The following is a 16,855-nucleotide window of genomic DNA, read 5'->3' as shown; positions in this document are numbered from 1 at the left end:
CAGCGGCGGCGGAGAGGCGAGAGCTGAGAGGAGTGCAGCAGCGGTGGTGAGGCGAAAGGAATGAGTGCGGGTTAACGAGAAGGGAGCAGAGTGAGAGGGACGAGTTCGGGAGTGCAGGTTGAATACGAAAAATGCGAGGTCGTTTTTACAAAATGACCAGTTGCGACCGATATTTCGGGACGGTGGGAGTATGTAATATGCTCTAGTAATCGTTAGAGAGTTCTTATATTTAATTTAATATCAATGGGGCTTAAAAGGCCAAGTGGTGGAAGGAATATTGGGCTACCATGGCCCAATAGGGAAGGCTCTTCACTTTTCCAAGTGGGAAGGCTGAATTGGAGGTGGGTGAGGAGTAGGCCGGTGCACCAAGGAGGGGCCTTCCCTCCTTTGTGGCAGCCCCTCCACTCCCCCTAACATATATACACTTGAGGTATTGACCCTTTTCTACACATAAGTTTTGGAGCCTACTCTAGTTCGTCCAGTTCTAGTTTTAGTTGGTCCTAGTTGACTAATTAGAGGTAGACTTTGTTCCTCTAATCCTCATAATTGAAAGTCCGGTGTGGTTCTAATTTCCTCCCTTTAATTCTTCGGTGACAATTAGCTCTGGACAATGAAGCACCGTCGGATCATGAAGACCGTACGCTTACAACCAAGTAGAGAGGCCGTGTTTTCAGTCTTCCGCTCGAGTGATCGTTCGAATGCGGTTCGCGGGATCGTCATCAACGGTTCAAGGGACTCGAAGTATGATGTACACCGGCTTGTCTACTTTCGCGACACCTCGGAATTGGTAACAAGCGTTGACCCAAACCCTACATGCATCTTCATATTTGTTTCTGGTTGATAATAGGGTGATTTTTTTGTTTTCTATTACGTTTCCCAACACTACCCCCTGCCAGCCGCGCCGTCCTAGCTGCCGCCGACACGTCGATTTTAGTCTGCCCCGCCAATGACCGCGCGGCCGATTCGAAGGTTCGCCAGTGCTCCGACGGCTGTAATGGCCGTAGTAGCTCACGCCCGCCTTCCCTGGTAGCCGCTGCCCACTGTCGAAGCTAGTAGGGCAGCCGCACGACCACCGCAACTTGTCGAGCAGACGGTTTCTCGGTCGTTGCTGTCGCCGTTGCCTCACCGCGAGCGGAGTCCTCCAGCAGCCGTGCAGCCGTCCAGAGGTTGTTGAAGCAGCCGCCGCCCACCCCGGACCCTTTGTGCTGCTCATCAACGCTCCTACCCCGCTGCCGGCCGGTTTCTTCCACCTTGTAGGCAGGATGTTCGACAAAATTATATGTTGAAGTAGGAGGTTTACATCACCAAATATACATCATCAATTGGAGTTGCCTCTTTTTGAAGATAAAATGTATTTTCTGGAGACATACATTTTTACATCTCCTGTTTTACATCTTCAATTTTTCATCATTTATCGGAGTTCTATACCATACATGTACTTTCACACACAGGTGCCGGACGACCGGGGTACTGTAGGTACACACTGTAGCTGTGTACTGTTGATGGCGATCTGCCCGTTGATTCTCGATCAGACGGTCCAGGGAGGGGGCATGTCCGGTGACATGCCATGTTCCTGGATCTCAATCCCAAAACGATCGAAGCTTCCTTCCCTCGTCTCTGGTTCTCTACCAGTCCACCCGCTTGATCCCGCGGACCGCTCGACCCCGCGGAGCTAGGGTTCGCGCCGCCAGCCGGCGACCCGGCCACGTCCCGTTCGCCGGTGACCACGCCCCGTCCCGTCCGCCGCTGCCCCGTACCGTCGCCGGCTACCCGTCCCGTCCGCCGGCGACCCGTCTCTTCCGCCGCCGCCTCGTCCCGCCCCGTCCCGTCCGCCCGCAGGCTGTTTCAAAGCCTAGATCCGCCACTGGAGCTGACTTTCGCGCCGGCGGTTCTTCTGTAGTTTCTGTCAAGATGGGGTTGTCTTCGGCCGCTGAGATCGACGGGGCGCAGCTGTGTATCTTCGACCTGAGGAGAGGGCAGCAGGAGGGGCAGGAGCTCGACAAGATCCTCTTCTTCCACCCGGCTGACTGCCCCATCCTGCTCCAGCTCTCCGTCATTGGCCTCTGCGAAGGAATCATCACTTTCACAAGGTTTGCGTTTCGTGTCGCTGCATGATTTCTCGCAGTAACTGAAGATGTACATTTAGTTTGTCCTTACCAGTTATCACTACAGTTAAGTCTTGTTTTGGCAACATTGAAGATTGTTCTTGACCGTGTTGTTTGTTTACACTTCATACTAATACGGTGCGGTAATAAGTACTACCATGCTGCTTCCAAACCATAATTGTGCACAATTTTTCACTAAGCTTCTTGCTGTGGCAGATCAGAACCTATGAAATGAAAATTTACAATTTGTCAATCTGTTGGCACGGCCTCCTGCTTAGATTTTTCAAGCAATGACTTGCATATGATAGTTGCACTTTTCATTGTGCAAGGGTCCAAGCATTGTTATAATTTAGTAACACTTACTTTTTAAGCTAGTAACTTCTTTACAGTTACCCCTTTCGTTGATAACATATTCATCTAGATCTCCGGAAAATCATAAACATCTATTAATAGAGACTAACATGGAGTCATAGAAGACCTGAAGATTATGACACTTTGTAGGCAGCAATATTTCTGTTTGGTTGCTTAACATCCCCAAAAGTTCTGCAACCAATTATAATCCTTTATTGTGCTACTTCATTTCTTGCTTTATTTTGCTATGTTCAGCCATTTCATCTTTCTGTGTTACTTCTATGCGTTATGTGCAGAATATTTTCTCCAGAAGATGACTGTGAGGTGATAGAATCTGATAAACACTGCCATGTTTTTTACCAAGCTGAGCCAGATATTTGGATGGTTCTGGTAATGACTCTTCACTACATTATAGTTGCCATTTGGGTCCTGTAATCTTTGGTTGTGATGAAGTATGGCTTTACATGTAGTTGCTAGTTCAACGTTGTTTGAGCGAACTGCTTCCTTATCAATTATATATGCATCTCAACTAAATTGTTCCATTTATCTAACAGTACGATGCAGAAGTCAATAATTAATTGTACAACAATGAGGGCCTCTTTGATTCACAGGATTTCAAAAACACAGAAATATGAAAAATTCAGAATTGTAGTGTCATGCCCATTTGAATCATACATGATGGTCTTTGCGCAAAAGTTTGTTTGGTTGCACGACAGGAAAAAACAAAGGATTCCTTGCCTATGAGATGCACAAAGTAATCCTTGAGAAAAAATTCCTATAGGATTAAATGCTAACAGTGAAACAATCCACATAGAAATAATCCTAGGGAGTATAATCCTCCAAACTTTATATAATCCTTTAAATCAAAGGAGCCCTGCAAATGTAGACTAAACGTAGTTAAGCATTTTTTGCATGTTCCAAAGTCTAATGCCAACATTTATGGTGGACAGTTGATTTTTGTTGATGAATACAGTACACACTTTTCCTTGCAAATTTGGACTTACATCCTCTGCACGTCAATAACTTGGATGATTATTTCCTTTCTTTACTGCTCAAATTGCTAACATGTGATTTAATATTTTTAGGTGGTGCAGAAAATTAAGGACAATGAATCAACTTTGCGCTTTGGTGCATTGCAAGGAATACTAAAAGAATCTCATTCGCTTTTCACAATGTTTCATGGACCAATTCGAACTTTACTTGACAGACAACCAAGTGCTGAATTTGCCCGCAGTCACCTCCACACATTTGTCACAGATTATTTGAGCGGTAGGTTTGTTTTTCTATTATGGTATGGTCAGCACAAATGCTTCGAATTTATATGTGGTATTGAATGTGCGATAGGATGAATAGAGTTGAACCCTTACCTAAAAGAAACTATGCAGGTATTTGTGAATTTATTAGCTAAATTAATTCCATCTTTATCTGCTACTATATGTGCTGGAGCAGATTTTAGTGTTGGCAAAAAGCTACAATTGCCAACCTACCGTGATAGCCTAACGGAGCGGGGAACAGTCCAAATGCTAACTGTCTCACGAGAAGTGGCACTTGAAGTTCAGGTACACTATATAGTTATGAAATCTAATGTGCTTGTCTTTTGGTTAAAGCAGTACCATCTCAACTGTATTTTGCAGTAGATCTGATTTTGTCTCCTACTCCCTCAGTACTTTGTAAGTTGAAATCAGTTTGCATGATGCTAAGCCCCCTATTTTGCCTTTTTTTGTATGGAAAAAAGGGGCATGCTTGTTGCATGCAATTTGCTGCCCATATCATGTTGTTAGTCTGATTTGCAAACCCCAAGTCAGGGTATGAGGCCACTATTGAGGATTCTAGGATAGATTGTGCACCGTCTACTAAGCAGTAAGCACCTATTTCTGACATTAATGGGTATCCAGTTCGGTGGCAAGGAACGGGTTAATGGTTAGTCTTCACTAGTCACAACTTGGATTAACTCAATGGAATTATTTTTTATCTTTAGGCAGACTTGCTTTTCTTTGGTGAAATCTTATCATGTTCCATATTTCAAAAATTGTTTTACTGAAAAGCTAACCTAGTGTTCTTTCATACTTCATAGATTATTTTTTTCTCAAACACACACCTAAGTGTGCATCTTTGTATATTAGAAGAAAGCGTCAAGAAGACACAAAGAACAGCAGGGGCTCAAAGACCCAAAAAACGAACGACAGAAAATGCAGAGAAGCAAAAAGAACTGTACAGGCACCCTACTACTGAACTGTGGCAGGAGTTTAGGAGGTCGTGCATGAAGCGGCAATCGCCCGAGTTCTTTCGCGACGGCGAACATCCACAACTTGGCCTCACAAAGGATAGAGCCAATCAGCTCAGTGCAGCCAGGGTTGCAGCATTGAACAAGCAATCATTGCGGCGCTTCCATAAACGCCGAAGGTTCAGGATAATCAGAGATTTGCCCACTTCATCGTGCCCGCTCCGGCGTTTTTGGCAGCCGTGTCAAACCATGCATAGAAAATGTCATCGGACCTATGGATTAAGATGCTGCAATGTACATGCGGACAACACCTCGTGCTACACTTCTCTGGAGAAGACGCGGCCTGTGAACATGTGGGAGATGGACTCGTTGGCTTGATCACAAAGCGGGTAGAGGTGTTGGTTGGGCAAGCCGTGCCGCTTGAGATGACCAGCCGTCCAGCAGTGGCCTGCCGCTGCTAGCCGGGCAAAGATCTTGCAATTGTTAAGTGCCCAAGCCTCTCGGTATGCCGCCATAGTGGGTATTGACTAGATCCCTCGAACAAGAGATTGTAGGCAGATTTTACAGAGCATGTGCAAATCTAGGTGAAGGTATCATCTCCATCAATGACCATTGTTTGGGTATTCATTATTTTGTGCCAGACGAGAAACTCAACGACCCCTTGCATGTTCAGTAATGTCGCCAATCCACCTTTGATCCATCAAAGCCGCGCACAGAGTGCACCTTCAAAGCTCTAGGATTGACCGCCACAAGCACTGCGGGCGCAAATATCATTGATGGATTACCATCGATCCAGTGATCCGTCCGGAATATAGCATGCTTAGCCTCGCCAAGACCTGCCTAGTTCGACGTGCCGACAAACATCACGCCATGCCACCAAGCAGTTGCCCCATTGGAATCCCATTGGCCACCCCAGAAAAAAGATTGTTGTTGTCCCACAATGGCCTCATGCACCCGCTTCGGCAGCTCGGTGGCCAACATCGTGTGAATGGGCGCGGCAACAAGAACAGCCTTAATAAGAATTAGGCGGCCACCCTTCGGCATCATGCTCACACGCCAATGCGCGAGCTTATTGTCCAACTTGTCTAGAATGGGCGGAAAATCAGTCCAACATAGCTTCCAAATGGATAGAGGTTTGCCTAAGTAGTACTCCCTCCGTTCCTATATATTTGTCTTTCTAGGAATTTCAACAAGTGACTCCATACGAAGCAAAATGAGTGAATCTACACTCTAAAATATGTCTATATACATCCATATGTGGTAGTCCATTTGAAATCTCTAAAAAGTCAAATATTTAGGAATAGGGGGTATAGATAGCAAAATCCTTGATTGAGCAAGGTAAATTGACAGTGTTATGGCCCAGGGGTGCCTTGCCTCCTCTGGTTGTTGGCCCAAGTAGGCCGGCCCAAGGCCGGTTTTCGCCTGGGCCATCATGCCGACTCATCGACCCTGTAGAAGGAAGATTCAAGTGTTAAGCTTCATGCACTAGCCAACACAACCAAAAGACCGGACCGTATGAGAGGGCTGGACATTATACTCCAACACTCTCCCTTACGTCTATGCTCCTTTGGAGTTATGACGTGGGCAGCGGAAGCGGGGCAGATCGCAATTATTTATTGCGTTTACTGGGTTTTGAACCTTGAACCTTGAACCTCTTGGTTGCAAGTTGTCTGCACCTAACCAGTTCACCTATCAGTCCGAACTTATGGAAAGAGTTAGGTAATCCACATATACACTTCAACACCCCCTCTCACGTGTGACGTGGGAAGTCAACACGTGAGTAGACTCAATGGTATGGCACAAGAGGCCTATACGTGGGCACAGAGGGGGGCATCAACATTTTTTGATAAATTGTAGAAGTCAGGACTTGAACTCAAGACCTTAGGCCCTAATACCATGTATACCATGTTAAGCTTCATGCACTAGCCAACGCAACGAAAAGTCCGAACTGAGGGAAAGGGCTAGGCAATCCATATATACACTTCAACACTCCCTCACGTGTGACACGTGAATAGACTTAAAGTTATGGCTTAAGAGGCGTATACGTGGACACAAAGGGGGTAACAACAATTTTTGGATAATTGCGAAAGTCAGGACTTTAACTCAAGACCTTAGGCCCTGGTAAGCTTCATGCACCGGCGAACACAACCAAAAGTCAAAACTATGAGATCGAGAAGCCATGCCGTTCAAGACAACAAAGCCAGATCCGTGGAGGACTCCCCTCCACTGACATAGCCGACTAGGATCATGTAACCCTAGGGGCCCTGGTAACTTATGTAAGCCGGGACCGAGCTGGTCGATAGACAACATACAATCCCTGGATAATACCTTGTACTTTGTACACCCCAATCGCAGTATACAACACGAGCAGTAGGGTTGTACCTCGTAAGGAGGGCCTGAACTTGGGTAAATCTAGTCTCCTGTTTCTCCTCCAATATACTCACCTTGCCGGGATACCCTAATGGAGGGATCTACCACTCAACCTCTCCGCAACGGATGGGAGTTGTTGAACTTTTCAGCATACTGGTATGCAGGCCAGGCGTCTCGCTAAACACCTAAATAAGTTGCCATTTGATTGTGCCCGGAGGAAAATCACGACATCATCAGCATATAGCGATGCTCGTCTGGCACCTTAGCAACCATGGTGCTCCGCAAGCAAACCATTGTTGGCAGCGGCTTCGACCAAACGATGGAGAACCCCCATGGCTATGACGCATACCATCGGCGACAAATGGTCGCCTTGGTGAATGCCCCGGTGATGTTGGACTTCCTCTCCTGGTTGTCTAATTCACATCTAGATGTTTTCTAAGTATGTCACATCTAACCTTCCACAAATAACGCAGCAACAAGGAACAAAAAAAAAAATTGGGGCAAAAATAAAAATAAACCACAAACATAGTGGACATTGGGTTTATGTCACATCTAGATGTGTCCTAGACAGACACTGGAGTTCGAAGTAGACCAAAAAAGGCAGAGCAAGTCAGGCGAGGCCAATATGCACGAGAAGCTTGAGCAGAAACAACCAAGAGATTGTGTTGAAGGCACACAGTGTTCAGCTTCACCAAAACAGAGGGAATATTTTATAGATTATGTTCTACGCAATTAGCTAAAATATCTTATATAGTATTATTTTTGGATCTGTGAAAATTGGTTTGTTTCATTTTAGGCTTGTGGGACAGGGGAAGTCATTCATGATAAGTATGCAACCTTCCTTTGTTTTTATTTTTCTTTGGAACACAATCCAAATACCACATTACACTTTTAGATTAACCTGCAGAAGTAATGTATACATGTTTTGTGTTGCTGTATTATCTATGTTTTGTGTTGCTGTATTATCTAGAATCATTTAATTTGTAATAGTTCCATCCATCTGTTTCAACCATTGATGTTTTAGTATTTCAGTCACTCACCACAGTTCTTGGGTCATGCCTTCGAAACGTAATCTGCCAATCAATTGTATTATTTGAGGACCTCTTGGTGTCTACGACACTTCCCCTGGTATGATCCGCTGCAATCACTACTTCTGTTGGATTTTTCTTTTCCTTTTCTGATTCATGGCATGTGGTTTGCCTGTTGTTAAAGATTCTAAGTTCTTTGTTACTGTTTTAGGATGATACATTAAACCTATACACTTACGCAATCCTGCGGTTGACTCCTAGTGCTTTATCTTCCAACGGGAATTCATGGTCCTATTTGCGGAAAGGGGGTTATGTTAATGCTGACACCACTTCAAGTTCGGCAAATGGAGCAGCTGCAGCAGAAAGGTACAATAGTCGATCTCGTGACACTTCTCCTGGTGGACAAAATCAGATGCACCATAATTTCAGGCCTCTTCAGCGTGAGAAATTGTCCAAGGGAAAAGATGGTTTTGTTGCTGCTGACTTTGTAACTACAGAAATTCGTGGTGCTGTACCGTTGAATCCAATACTGTGGTTCCATCAGGCAGAGGAGCGCATGTATTTATGTGTTTATCAGCATAAGAACCTTACTATCTTGCTAGTGATTCCAGCTTCCTCACTGATAAATGGAGAAGAGGGTATTGCTCATCTGAAGAGGCATCTTCTTGAAAATGTGTGTTCTTTGCATAATTTTCTTACTTTTTTTAGTTTTCTGATTCAGGGTTGACCTAAATACTTGCTTGTGTACAAAATATTGGCATGCCCTTCTTGGTACTGTTTATGATGAATATTTGTACGTCATGAATGCATGCTCAATAATTTTAATTTGATAAAATTGCAGGCCTCACAGAACATTGTCACTGTTGAACAAAAATTATCACGAGGATGGGGAGGAGAAAATGCCTATCATGTCGGTGGATACCGTTATATACTCTCTGATCCAGACAGAAAAGTATCAAGAGCCTCCCCACCTGGGAAAGTCATCACCTTGTCAAAGGTTTGTTTCATTGGCATTGAGTAAATAGCTGAATACCAGTTCATTATTTTGTTGATCATTCATTCGTTTGGGAAAAACATGTTAATTTCTCTACACTGATAAGCAGCAAGCTGTGGAGATTGGGACCACATATGGTCGGAGGGCCCCAGCCCTGGCCACACCACCCTCGGTCCAGCCCAAAGTGGCTAGGATTCCTTTACTGCTACAAGTTATTTATTAGGCGCAGAGTCTAGATTAGAATCCGTTTCAGAGTCCACATTGTATTTCCTTTGAGTGGTTTGACAGCCAAGCTATTCTCCCTATATAGTGGGCTTCTCCCATGATCAGTGAAAGCATCAGAATTCAGAGTATTACCATCTATTAGGCCTAGAGTAAGTAGAGTTTGTTCCATCTGGTATCTGTGTCATCTATGATGGTGGACGATGACAAAGTAGACGGTGGCAACATCAACCTTGCGCTCGAGAAGCTAGCGACCCAGCTGAAGGAGGTCGTGGCGCAATGGACCACCGATCATGCCTTCATGGTGGATCTCGTCCAGTGCGCCGATGCCGTGGAGCAGCGCCCCGGCGTTCCACCACCTTACGCCCTGGCCGACCCTTGAGCATGGGCGCTCAACTTCACTGAGTCACGTGTGGTGTTTCAACCGACAGCCAGCGGCGTATCCTCCACGCCGGCCCATGCCTCCACTGCCCTCGCCACCACCACCCCACTCGCTTGAGGTGCAGGATCTGATCCACACATCCCCCCACCGTCGTCACTACCCTACTTTCCAGCCTCCCAGTTCTTCAGTTCTTCCCACAGCAAATTGGCCCTCCACTACCCCATCACCAACCCCTTGTTTACCCTCTGTTCAGCCCAGCTTTCCACCATGCATCTCCGCCACCACCGCCCTACCAACAGCCACCCGTTGTCAGCCACATCCTCAACCACTACAGACCTAGCCCACATATGCTGCCTCACAATACCTCACGTCAATTGCTCCCCCTCTCATACCAACACCTTGGTTCCGGCTCAGGTGTCCCATGCATCCACAAGGTTGACTTTCCAACTTACGATGGTTGCGTCGATCCTCTCGGCTGGCTTCATTGGTGTGAGCAATCTTTTCGGGGTTAATGCACAAAGGAGGCTAACAAGGTGTGGGCAGCGGCATACCACTTAGTCGACAATGGTCAGTTCTGGTACCTCTGGTCTGAGTGCGATCATGGCATTCCCTCATGGCAGCACTTCAAGGAGGTGTGTCACCTTCAATTTGGGCCGTCTGTATGTCACTCCCCTGGGCGAGTTTGCTTGGCTTCCGTCTCACCTCCACCGTTGTAGACTACACCAGCTGATTTATGGTGATGCTGTGCAGGACCAGCGAGCTATTAAGCTCAGGCTGTTCAGCCCAGTAGCGTTTCTTGTACACAGCTGTGCTCCCAGAGGTCCTCAACGTTGTTGTCGAGCTTCAGCAACCGGTGGTCCTCCACACGGCAGTCTCCCTCGCTAAGGCATATGAACAACACTATCCATCTCAACAGTGATGCGCTCGACACGTTCCCATGGTTTGATGGCTTGGGCGTGTGGGCTGACCTAACTGCCTGCTGCACGGCGCGCCACAAGGCATACCTGCGGCAGCTGCTGCCCCTACATCGGCTCCTCGCGCTACGTGCCGCCTCACGCCCACCGAGATGGTAGAACACCGCCCGCCAGGGCCTCTGCTACAACTGCGACGAGTAGTACATCCCAGGTCATTGGTCCACACGCTTGTTCTTCATCGAGCTTGAGGACCAGAGACACCATGCATCTCGCTTCACGCTATCACTGGGCTCTGGAATATCACCATACAGCTGCGCGTCACCATCGACACTCGTACCTTCATCGCCTTATTAGACACAGACCCGACACAGTTTCATCGACTCAGCCGTGCTCGATGCCCTCGTCCTAACTCTAGAGACTCATAACGGGGACAAACTTGCTGGTGTCGGCCTACATCGTGGATCGACTGCTTCTGGATCCGTGATCGACTGCTTCGCGCTTCCACTTGGCGACTTTGACTGGCTTTATGCCCTCAGATTAATTTGTGGGATTTCAATTGCCACAAAGTAACTGTTGTCATTGCCGGCTCCCAAATCATATGGACCGAACTGGTGCCACCTGCCTTGCTTGTCTGCACGATCACGAGCGAGGACTCTGGCCTCACGGGTGACATGCTCGATGAGTCAGCTGACCTCTTCACCACTCTGACCATGCTGCCTCCAGTGCGCTCTGGTCCAGCCCAAAGTTGTTAGGATTCGTTTACTGCTAAAGTTTATTTATTAGGTTCAGATTTGTATTAGGTGCAGAGTTCAGATTAGACGGCTTGTCAGCCAAGCTATTCCTCCTATATATATTGGGCTTCTCCCACGATCAATAAAGCACCAGAATTCAGAGTACTATCTATTAGGCCTAGAGTAATTAGAGTTAGCTCCAGCTACATTTCTGCATATTAGTAGGTGCTAACTTGCTTATTTTTTTCAAGGTTGTCTAGTCTTTTTGATTGGTTTCTCTTATCATTTTTTTTGACTATATAAACAGTAGGGTAAAAACCCCACTGCAAATTTTGTAAATCAAATAATAAGATAAATCATATTTGTTGAATTGCCTTTATATGTTTTTTTGCAGGATTCTCTTCTTGCCCTCAACAGGCTAAGAGGAGAAATAGATCTAGAGAAGTCAAGAGCTAAGAGGAGTGACCCTACCCATGACAAGGATTATGAAGTATGCATCAGAGCGAAAAATAATGCATGGATTATTGCTAAAATTTCTCGAGGAAAAGAACTCTATATGGCTATAGAGAAGGGCGGCGAAACACTTCTCTATGCATCTACAGCTGTTGAGAAATTTAGCAACAGGTAACTTTCTGCTATGTGGTGCCAAATTTCAATACGTATTTACAGTGACCATGTTAAGAAATTTAGCAACAGGTAACTTGTTTCTATGCATCTCTGATTGGGATAAGGAATAGTGTACATGCTCTGTTGAGCAGGTTTTCGAATTAAAGTTGTGACTAAGAAGTACTACCTATGTTCCTAAATGTAAGACGTTTTGGCAGTTTAAAAAATATAAGATGTTTTGGCAGTTTAATTTCTTATATTTAGGAACATAGGGTGTAGTATATTGCAAGACTTGCCCTGGCAGTTAGAAAATTTGGTTGATTATGTGCTGTCGTGACTGATGAAATCATGAAAGAATATGCTCCTATTTTAATGCCCCAAAATAGACCTGCCGTTTTCTTTCTAAATACCTTTTGTTTGAGCAGACTGGCAAGCCTTAACTTCTACTACCTCTGTTTCTAAATGCAAGACGTTTTGACAGTTTAAATTGAACTGCCAAAACGTCTTATATCTAGGAACAGAGGGCGTATTTGAATGGTACTAGTGGAATTCGTTTTCTTTTAGCATGAAGATGATATCTTAGTTAGGGCAGAAAGCCAGAAACATATCTTACCTGACCTGGCTGATTATGTCCTCTACTGTAATTCCATGGCACTCCACCTGAGTTGGTATTTTCCTATTAGCATGTTAGAGCTTAAACTGCATCTAATCTTGGTTGTCATTTGCTTTCCTACTGCTCTCAGGTACTGCGAGGGAGCATTCTCTACAGACTAAAAGCACCAGCACCAGCATGATTCCCACGATCCAGTCCAGCACTGCACATGGTTGTCGACTGGATCACTCCCTAATGTGTGTAATTGATGTCGATCTCATGCAATAACTGGATTCGCACCAGTTGTACAGCTGCCATTTGGAATAAAATTATGCAGAGCAGAAACCAGCATGTTCTGCCTCTAGGTTCTGCGGCCTTATGGGATACAGTACTTAGGAACATTCTCATTTCTATCTGATGTTAAAAAAAGAAGATCATTTCGATCTGTAAATGCCGACGGAGGACTGCTAACTCGTACTCCGTCGGAGTATATGTATTACGGGCCAGTTCTCTTGCGCTTGTAGATGGCTTACCTTGGAAATTAAGCCTCCTTCAGAAAAAGAAAACTTGGAAATTAAGGCCAAGCTTGAAAGAACTTTGTCTTTTTAGGGTAAAAGAAATAACTTATTTTTTGGGTTGGGATTAACGTACGACACACTTCAGTGGAAAGAAGCTAGTGGCGGTTAAAGCTGATTTTTTAATAAAAAAAGCTGCTTTTTTTTCAGCGGACGAGCCACTTGGGTCTTGTTATCCTCCTGTTTTCTTTAGCTCGTGGATCTGTGCCAAACGTCCACTTCGGTGGAAATATAGGAATCAATACAAATTGAATACGTAGCACGTGGGCATATATACACTATTAAAGGATATTGTCCAGCCTACCGCCGAGCAACATGCCTCTCCCTCGTCTCACCTTTTCCATCGATAGAATGGCCCTTGGTGATTCACCTCGTCTCACTTGGGGACGTTGTTTGGATCGTCCTAGTTTGCTGCTGATCTGTGCCGCCATGCTGGATTTTTTTTTCTGCTTACTATGGGTTTGTTGTTTTCACAGCAGTTTAGCTACACATTGGTCAACTGATTTGAATTCAGCGTTTGATTTTTGAATGAAGGAAGGAGAAGGGAGGAGCTCGCCGTTATCACCCCAGTATGTATCTTAGGGTTAAGGGAGTGAGGATTTGCCGGATAAAAAGCTCAACGTGGGGGGCCTGGAGGGATGGTCGGGGAGGCGGAGGACCGACGATGAGGAGTGGTTCTGAGGAGGACGGGACGGCGAGGCGGCGCGGCAGCGCAGCCGGCCGGTGGTGGATAGAGGCTCAATGAAGGAGATGCATTGAGAGGTTGAAGAAAGACCGTGGGCCATTGATGTCGCATCCAACGGTCCATAGAATCGACTGACCTCAAATGGAATTTTCAGCTGATTGGTTTCTAGCCACGCCCTTTTCATTGTTATTCGGTCAATCATATATGGTTTAATTCGTAATCCCAATTTTGGAAGAAGATCAATGCGTCTGATCTTTTCTTTAGATCGGCCGGGTCACCAGCCGTACAATCATTGCAACAAATTCGTTGGTGCAATCCTCTGTTACAGAAGCATCTTTGACCTGTGGCCCATTGCAAAAAAGAAGAGAAACCTTTTTCTTCATTGCAACAAGATTGTTGTTGGAAACCTCCATTACAACAGGACCTCTGCTGAAGAAGCATCTTTGCCTCGCGGCCGGTTGCAAAAAGCATCTGTGCGGCCTGTCGCAAAAAGCATCTTCAGCTTGTGGATGTGTTTGTCGCAATTACAAGAAGACTCTTGTTGTCGAAAGCATGTCCCCTCGTGGATCTAAAGCCGCCGCCATCGGGACCTCCGGTGCCGGTCGCATTGGCTGGCGAGCTCACGAGAGAAGCACGCCGGTGCACCCCTTTCTCTTTACTCCCCTCCTCCTTTCCCTCTTCCTCTTTGATGGCGGCATACAACATTGCGATGCGCGGGGAGGCCATGGGCAACGTGGTCTAGTAGGAGTGTGGTGCCGACTTGATGCAGCGACGACAACTATGCCACCAGGGCGAAAGGGAAAGGAGATATTCAGATGGGAGAGGATGTGCTTAGCCGCCTCCCAGGAAAAAATGACTGCCGAGAACAATCGACAAAGAGATAAGGAGAGAGTGTGTTGCGCGGGTCACTGAGAGCACAAAGGAGACGGTGGACGCGCTACTGTTTTTCAGTCGGTAGAACACTAGTGTTTGCCATAGAAGAAACTCTTCAACAGTAAGTTATGTGTTTGAATTCCTTTTCATGCACGTGCGACATACAAGCATCACGATCATTCGTTAATGGACCCGCATATCCAGTGAACATTAGATTTTTAGGCAATGAATGTTTTTCATGGCAAGGGAGCACGGCAATTTCCTAGCAAAAAAATAAACAGAGGCGGATTTCTCATGCTTGTCAACTAAATCTGCCATTTTTTTTGGCAAACTCAACTTATCATATTTTTATTTTTGATTTGTTATGCCTAAAAACTTGACATCATATTTTTAGCCTTTCCATCAAGGGAGCACGATTGAGACCTGCTAAGTCTGTCGATTGAGACCGTGATGTGTAGTAATATCCAATTAACAGTCTTGCTAAGTCTGTCGACTGAGACTTTGTTAAGTCTCAGTCGATATCATATCTGTGAAATTTTATATTGAAATCCGTGATTGTTTTTCTTCAGTTTTTTCTCTCTCTTGTATGCCTCCGTCCCAAAATAAATGTCTCAAAGATTGAGACACTTATTTTGGATCGAAAAGGTATGTTACTTAACCCAGACTTGGTTAAATCTCAATCAACTAAGACCTAGCCACACCCTTCAATTAAAACCGATCAGAGAAAATTTCCCAAAAAAGCCAATCAGAGAAGGGGAAAGGGAATTATAATAGGACTGTGCTAACCACCAGTCGACTGGTGGTTAGCAACAGATCCGCACGACCTTCGATCGATCCTTCCGCTCATCCCGCTGCGTCGTTCCTCCCGCTTCCACTGATTTTTTTCCTTCTCTCAAAAACCGTAGTAAATTGCTAGTGGTTTTTTCTGGTTTTTCGCTGCATAACATGAAAAGAAAATAAAAGTGCTTGAAAGAGGATTCAAACCCAGGTCTATGTAATACCTATCAAGCCTAGTAACCAACTAAGCCACCTTTTGTTGTTGTCTATTGTAGAATGACAATGTTATTTGAACCTTTCTTATTTCTGCCATATCAAAAGAAAAAATAAAGTTTGGCTTGGTAACTTTGGCAATGACCAGCGTGGTAACTATGGTATGTGCAACATGATAACTATACCATGATAAGGGTGATAACTACAGTACGAGAAGGTTAAAAGCATGGGAAAGTATGGTAATTTAACATAGAAATTACCGATGAAAATGTTTAAAAAAATTCCCCTGGATGAAAGATATCATGGTGTTTAAAATGTAAGATATTAGTTATCAAATCTGTGATGTATACATTATTATGCTTTTTACATAGAAATTACCGGGTGTATATTTTTCAACAAAAAAAATCCAGGTCAAAATTTATAATGGCGTTTGTATGTGAGTTATCAGCTTAGTATGTGTCTATTAACAAGCTATTTACATATAAATTACCGGGGTTGCCCCCCCCCCACCCCTCGCCACAGTCGCCACATTTATCAGGGTCGGGTACATAAATTATCAAGTCTGCGATGTGTGAGTTATCATGTTATTTGCATAAGAGTTATCATGGTATGATTCAACAACTCCTCCCACCCTACCCCCGCCGATAAAGTTATCAGGATTGGGTACATAATTTATCATTTCTACGATGTGTGACTTATCATGTTATTTGCATAGAAGTTACCGTGGTATGTTTCAATGACTCCCCCCAACCCGAACCCACCGACAAAGTTACCAGGACTGGGTACATAATTTAATGTCTATGATGTGTGAGTTATCATATTATTTACATAGAAGTTATCGTGGTATATTTCAACGACTCCCCCACTCCGGCCCCTCCGACAAAGTTACAAGGACTGGTACATAATTTATCATGTTTACGATGTGTGAGTTATCGTGTTATTTGCACAAAAATTATCGTCGTACATTTTAACGACACCCCCACCCCGACCACTCCGACAAAAGTTATCAGGTCTACCATGTATGAGCTATCATGTTATTTGCACAGAAGTTATCGTGGCATGTTTCAGCGACTTGCCCCACCCCCATCCTCGCCGACCAAGTTATCAGGACCGGGGTACATAAGTTATCAGGTCCGCCATGTTTGAGTTATCATGTTATTCACACGAAAAATTTACTGGGGTATATTTCATCAAACACCCCCCCCTCGATAAA

General features: G+C 45.0%; 1 protein-coding gene across 2 annotated transcripts; it reads left to right on the top strand.

Moving 5' to 3' along the window:
- Positions 1 to 1,616: 1,616 nt before the first annotated feature.
- Positions 1,617 to 13,097, top strand: LOC119307321 (vacuolar fusion protein CCZ1 homolog). 2 transcript variants are annotated; one of them, XM_037583404.1, is made up of 10 exons: positions 1,617 to 2,090; positions 2,753 to 2,846; positions 3,542 to 3,725; positions 3,906 to 4,015; positions 8,083 to 8,178; positions 8,290 to 8,444; positions 8,508 to 8,751; positions 8,920 to 9,075; positions 11,716 to 11,945; positions 12,671 to 13,097. In XM_037583404.1, exons 1-10 carry the CDS (start codon positions 1,912 to 1,914, stop codon positions 12,699 to 12,701), a joined length of 1,479 nt encoding a protein of 492 aa, XP_037439301.1. In that variant the 5' UTR covers positions 1,617 to 1,911; the 3' UTR covers positions 12,702 to 13,097. The 2 variants fall into 2 exon arrangements, with proteins under 2 accessions (XP_037439301.1, XP_037439300.1); XM_037583403.1 differs by having other exon boundaries at positions 8,290 to 8,751.
- Positions 13,098 to 16,855: the final 3,758 nt, after the last annotated feature.

The sequence above is a fragment of the Triticum dicoccoides genome, chromosome 5B (genome assembly GCF_002162155.2).
Source record: "Triticum dicoccoides isolate Atlit2015 ecotype Zavitan chromosome 5B, WEW_v2.0, whole genome shotgun sequence".
Taxonomy (NCBI): Eukaryota; Viridiplantae; Streptophyta; class Magnoliopsida; order Poales; family Poaceae; genus Triticum; species Triticum dicoccoides.
Note: the sequence above shows the minus strand (reverse complement) of the source record. Positions and strands in the feature narration are given on the sequence as shown.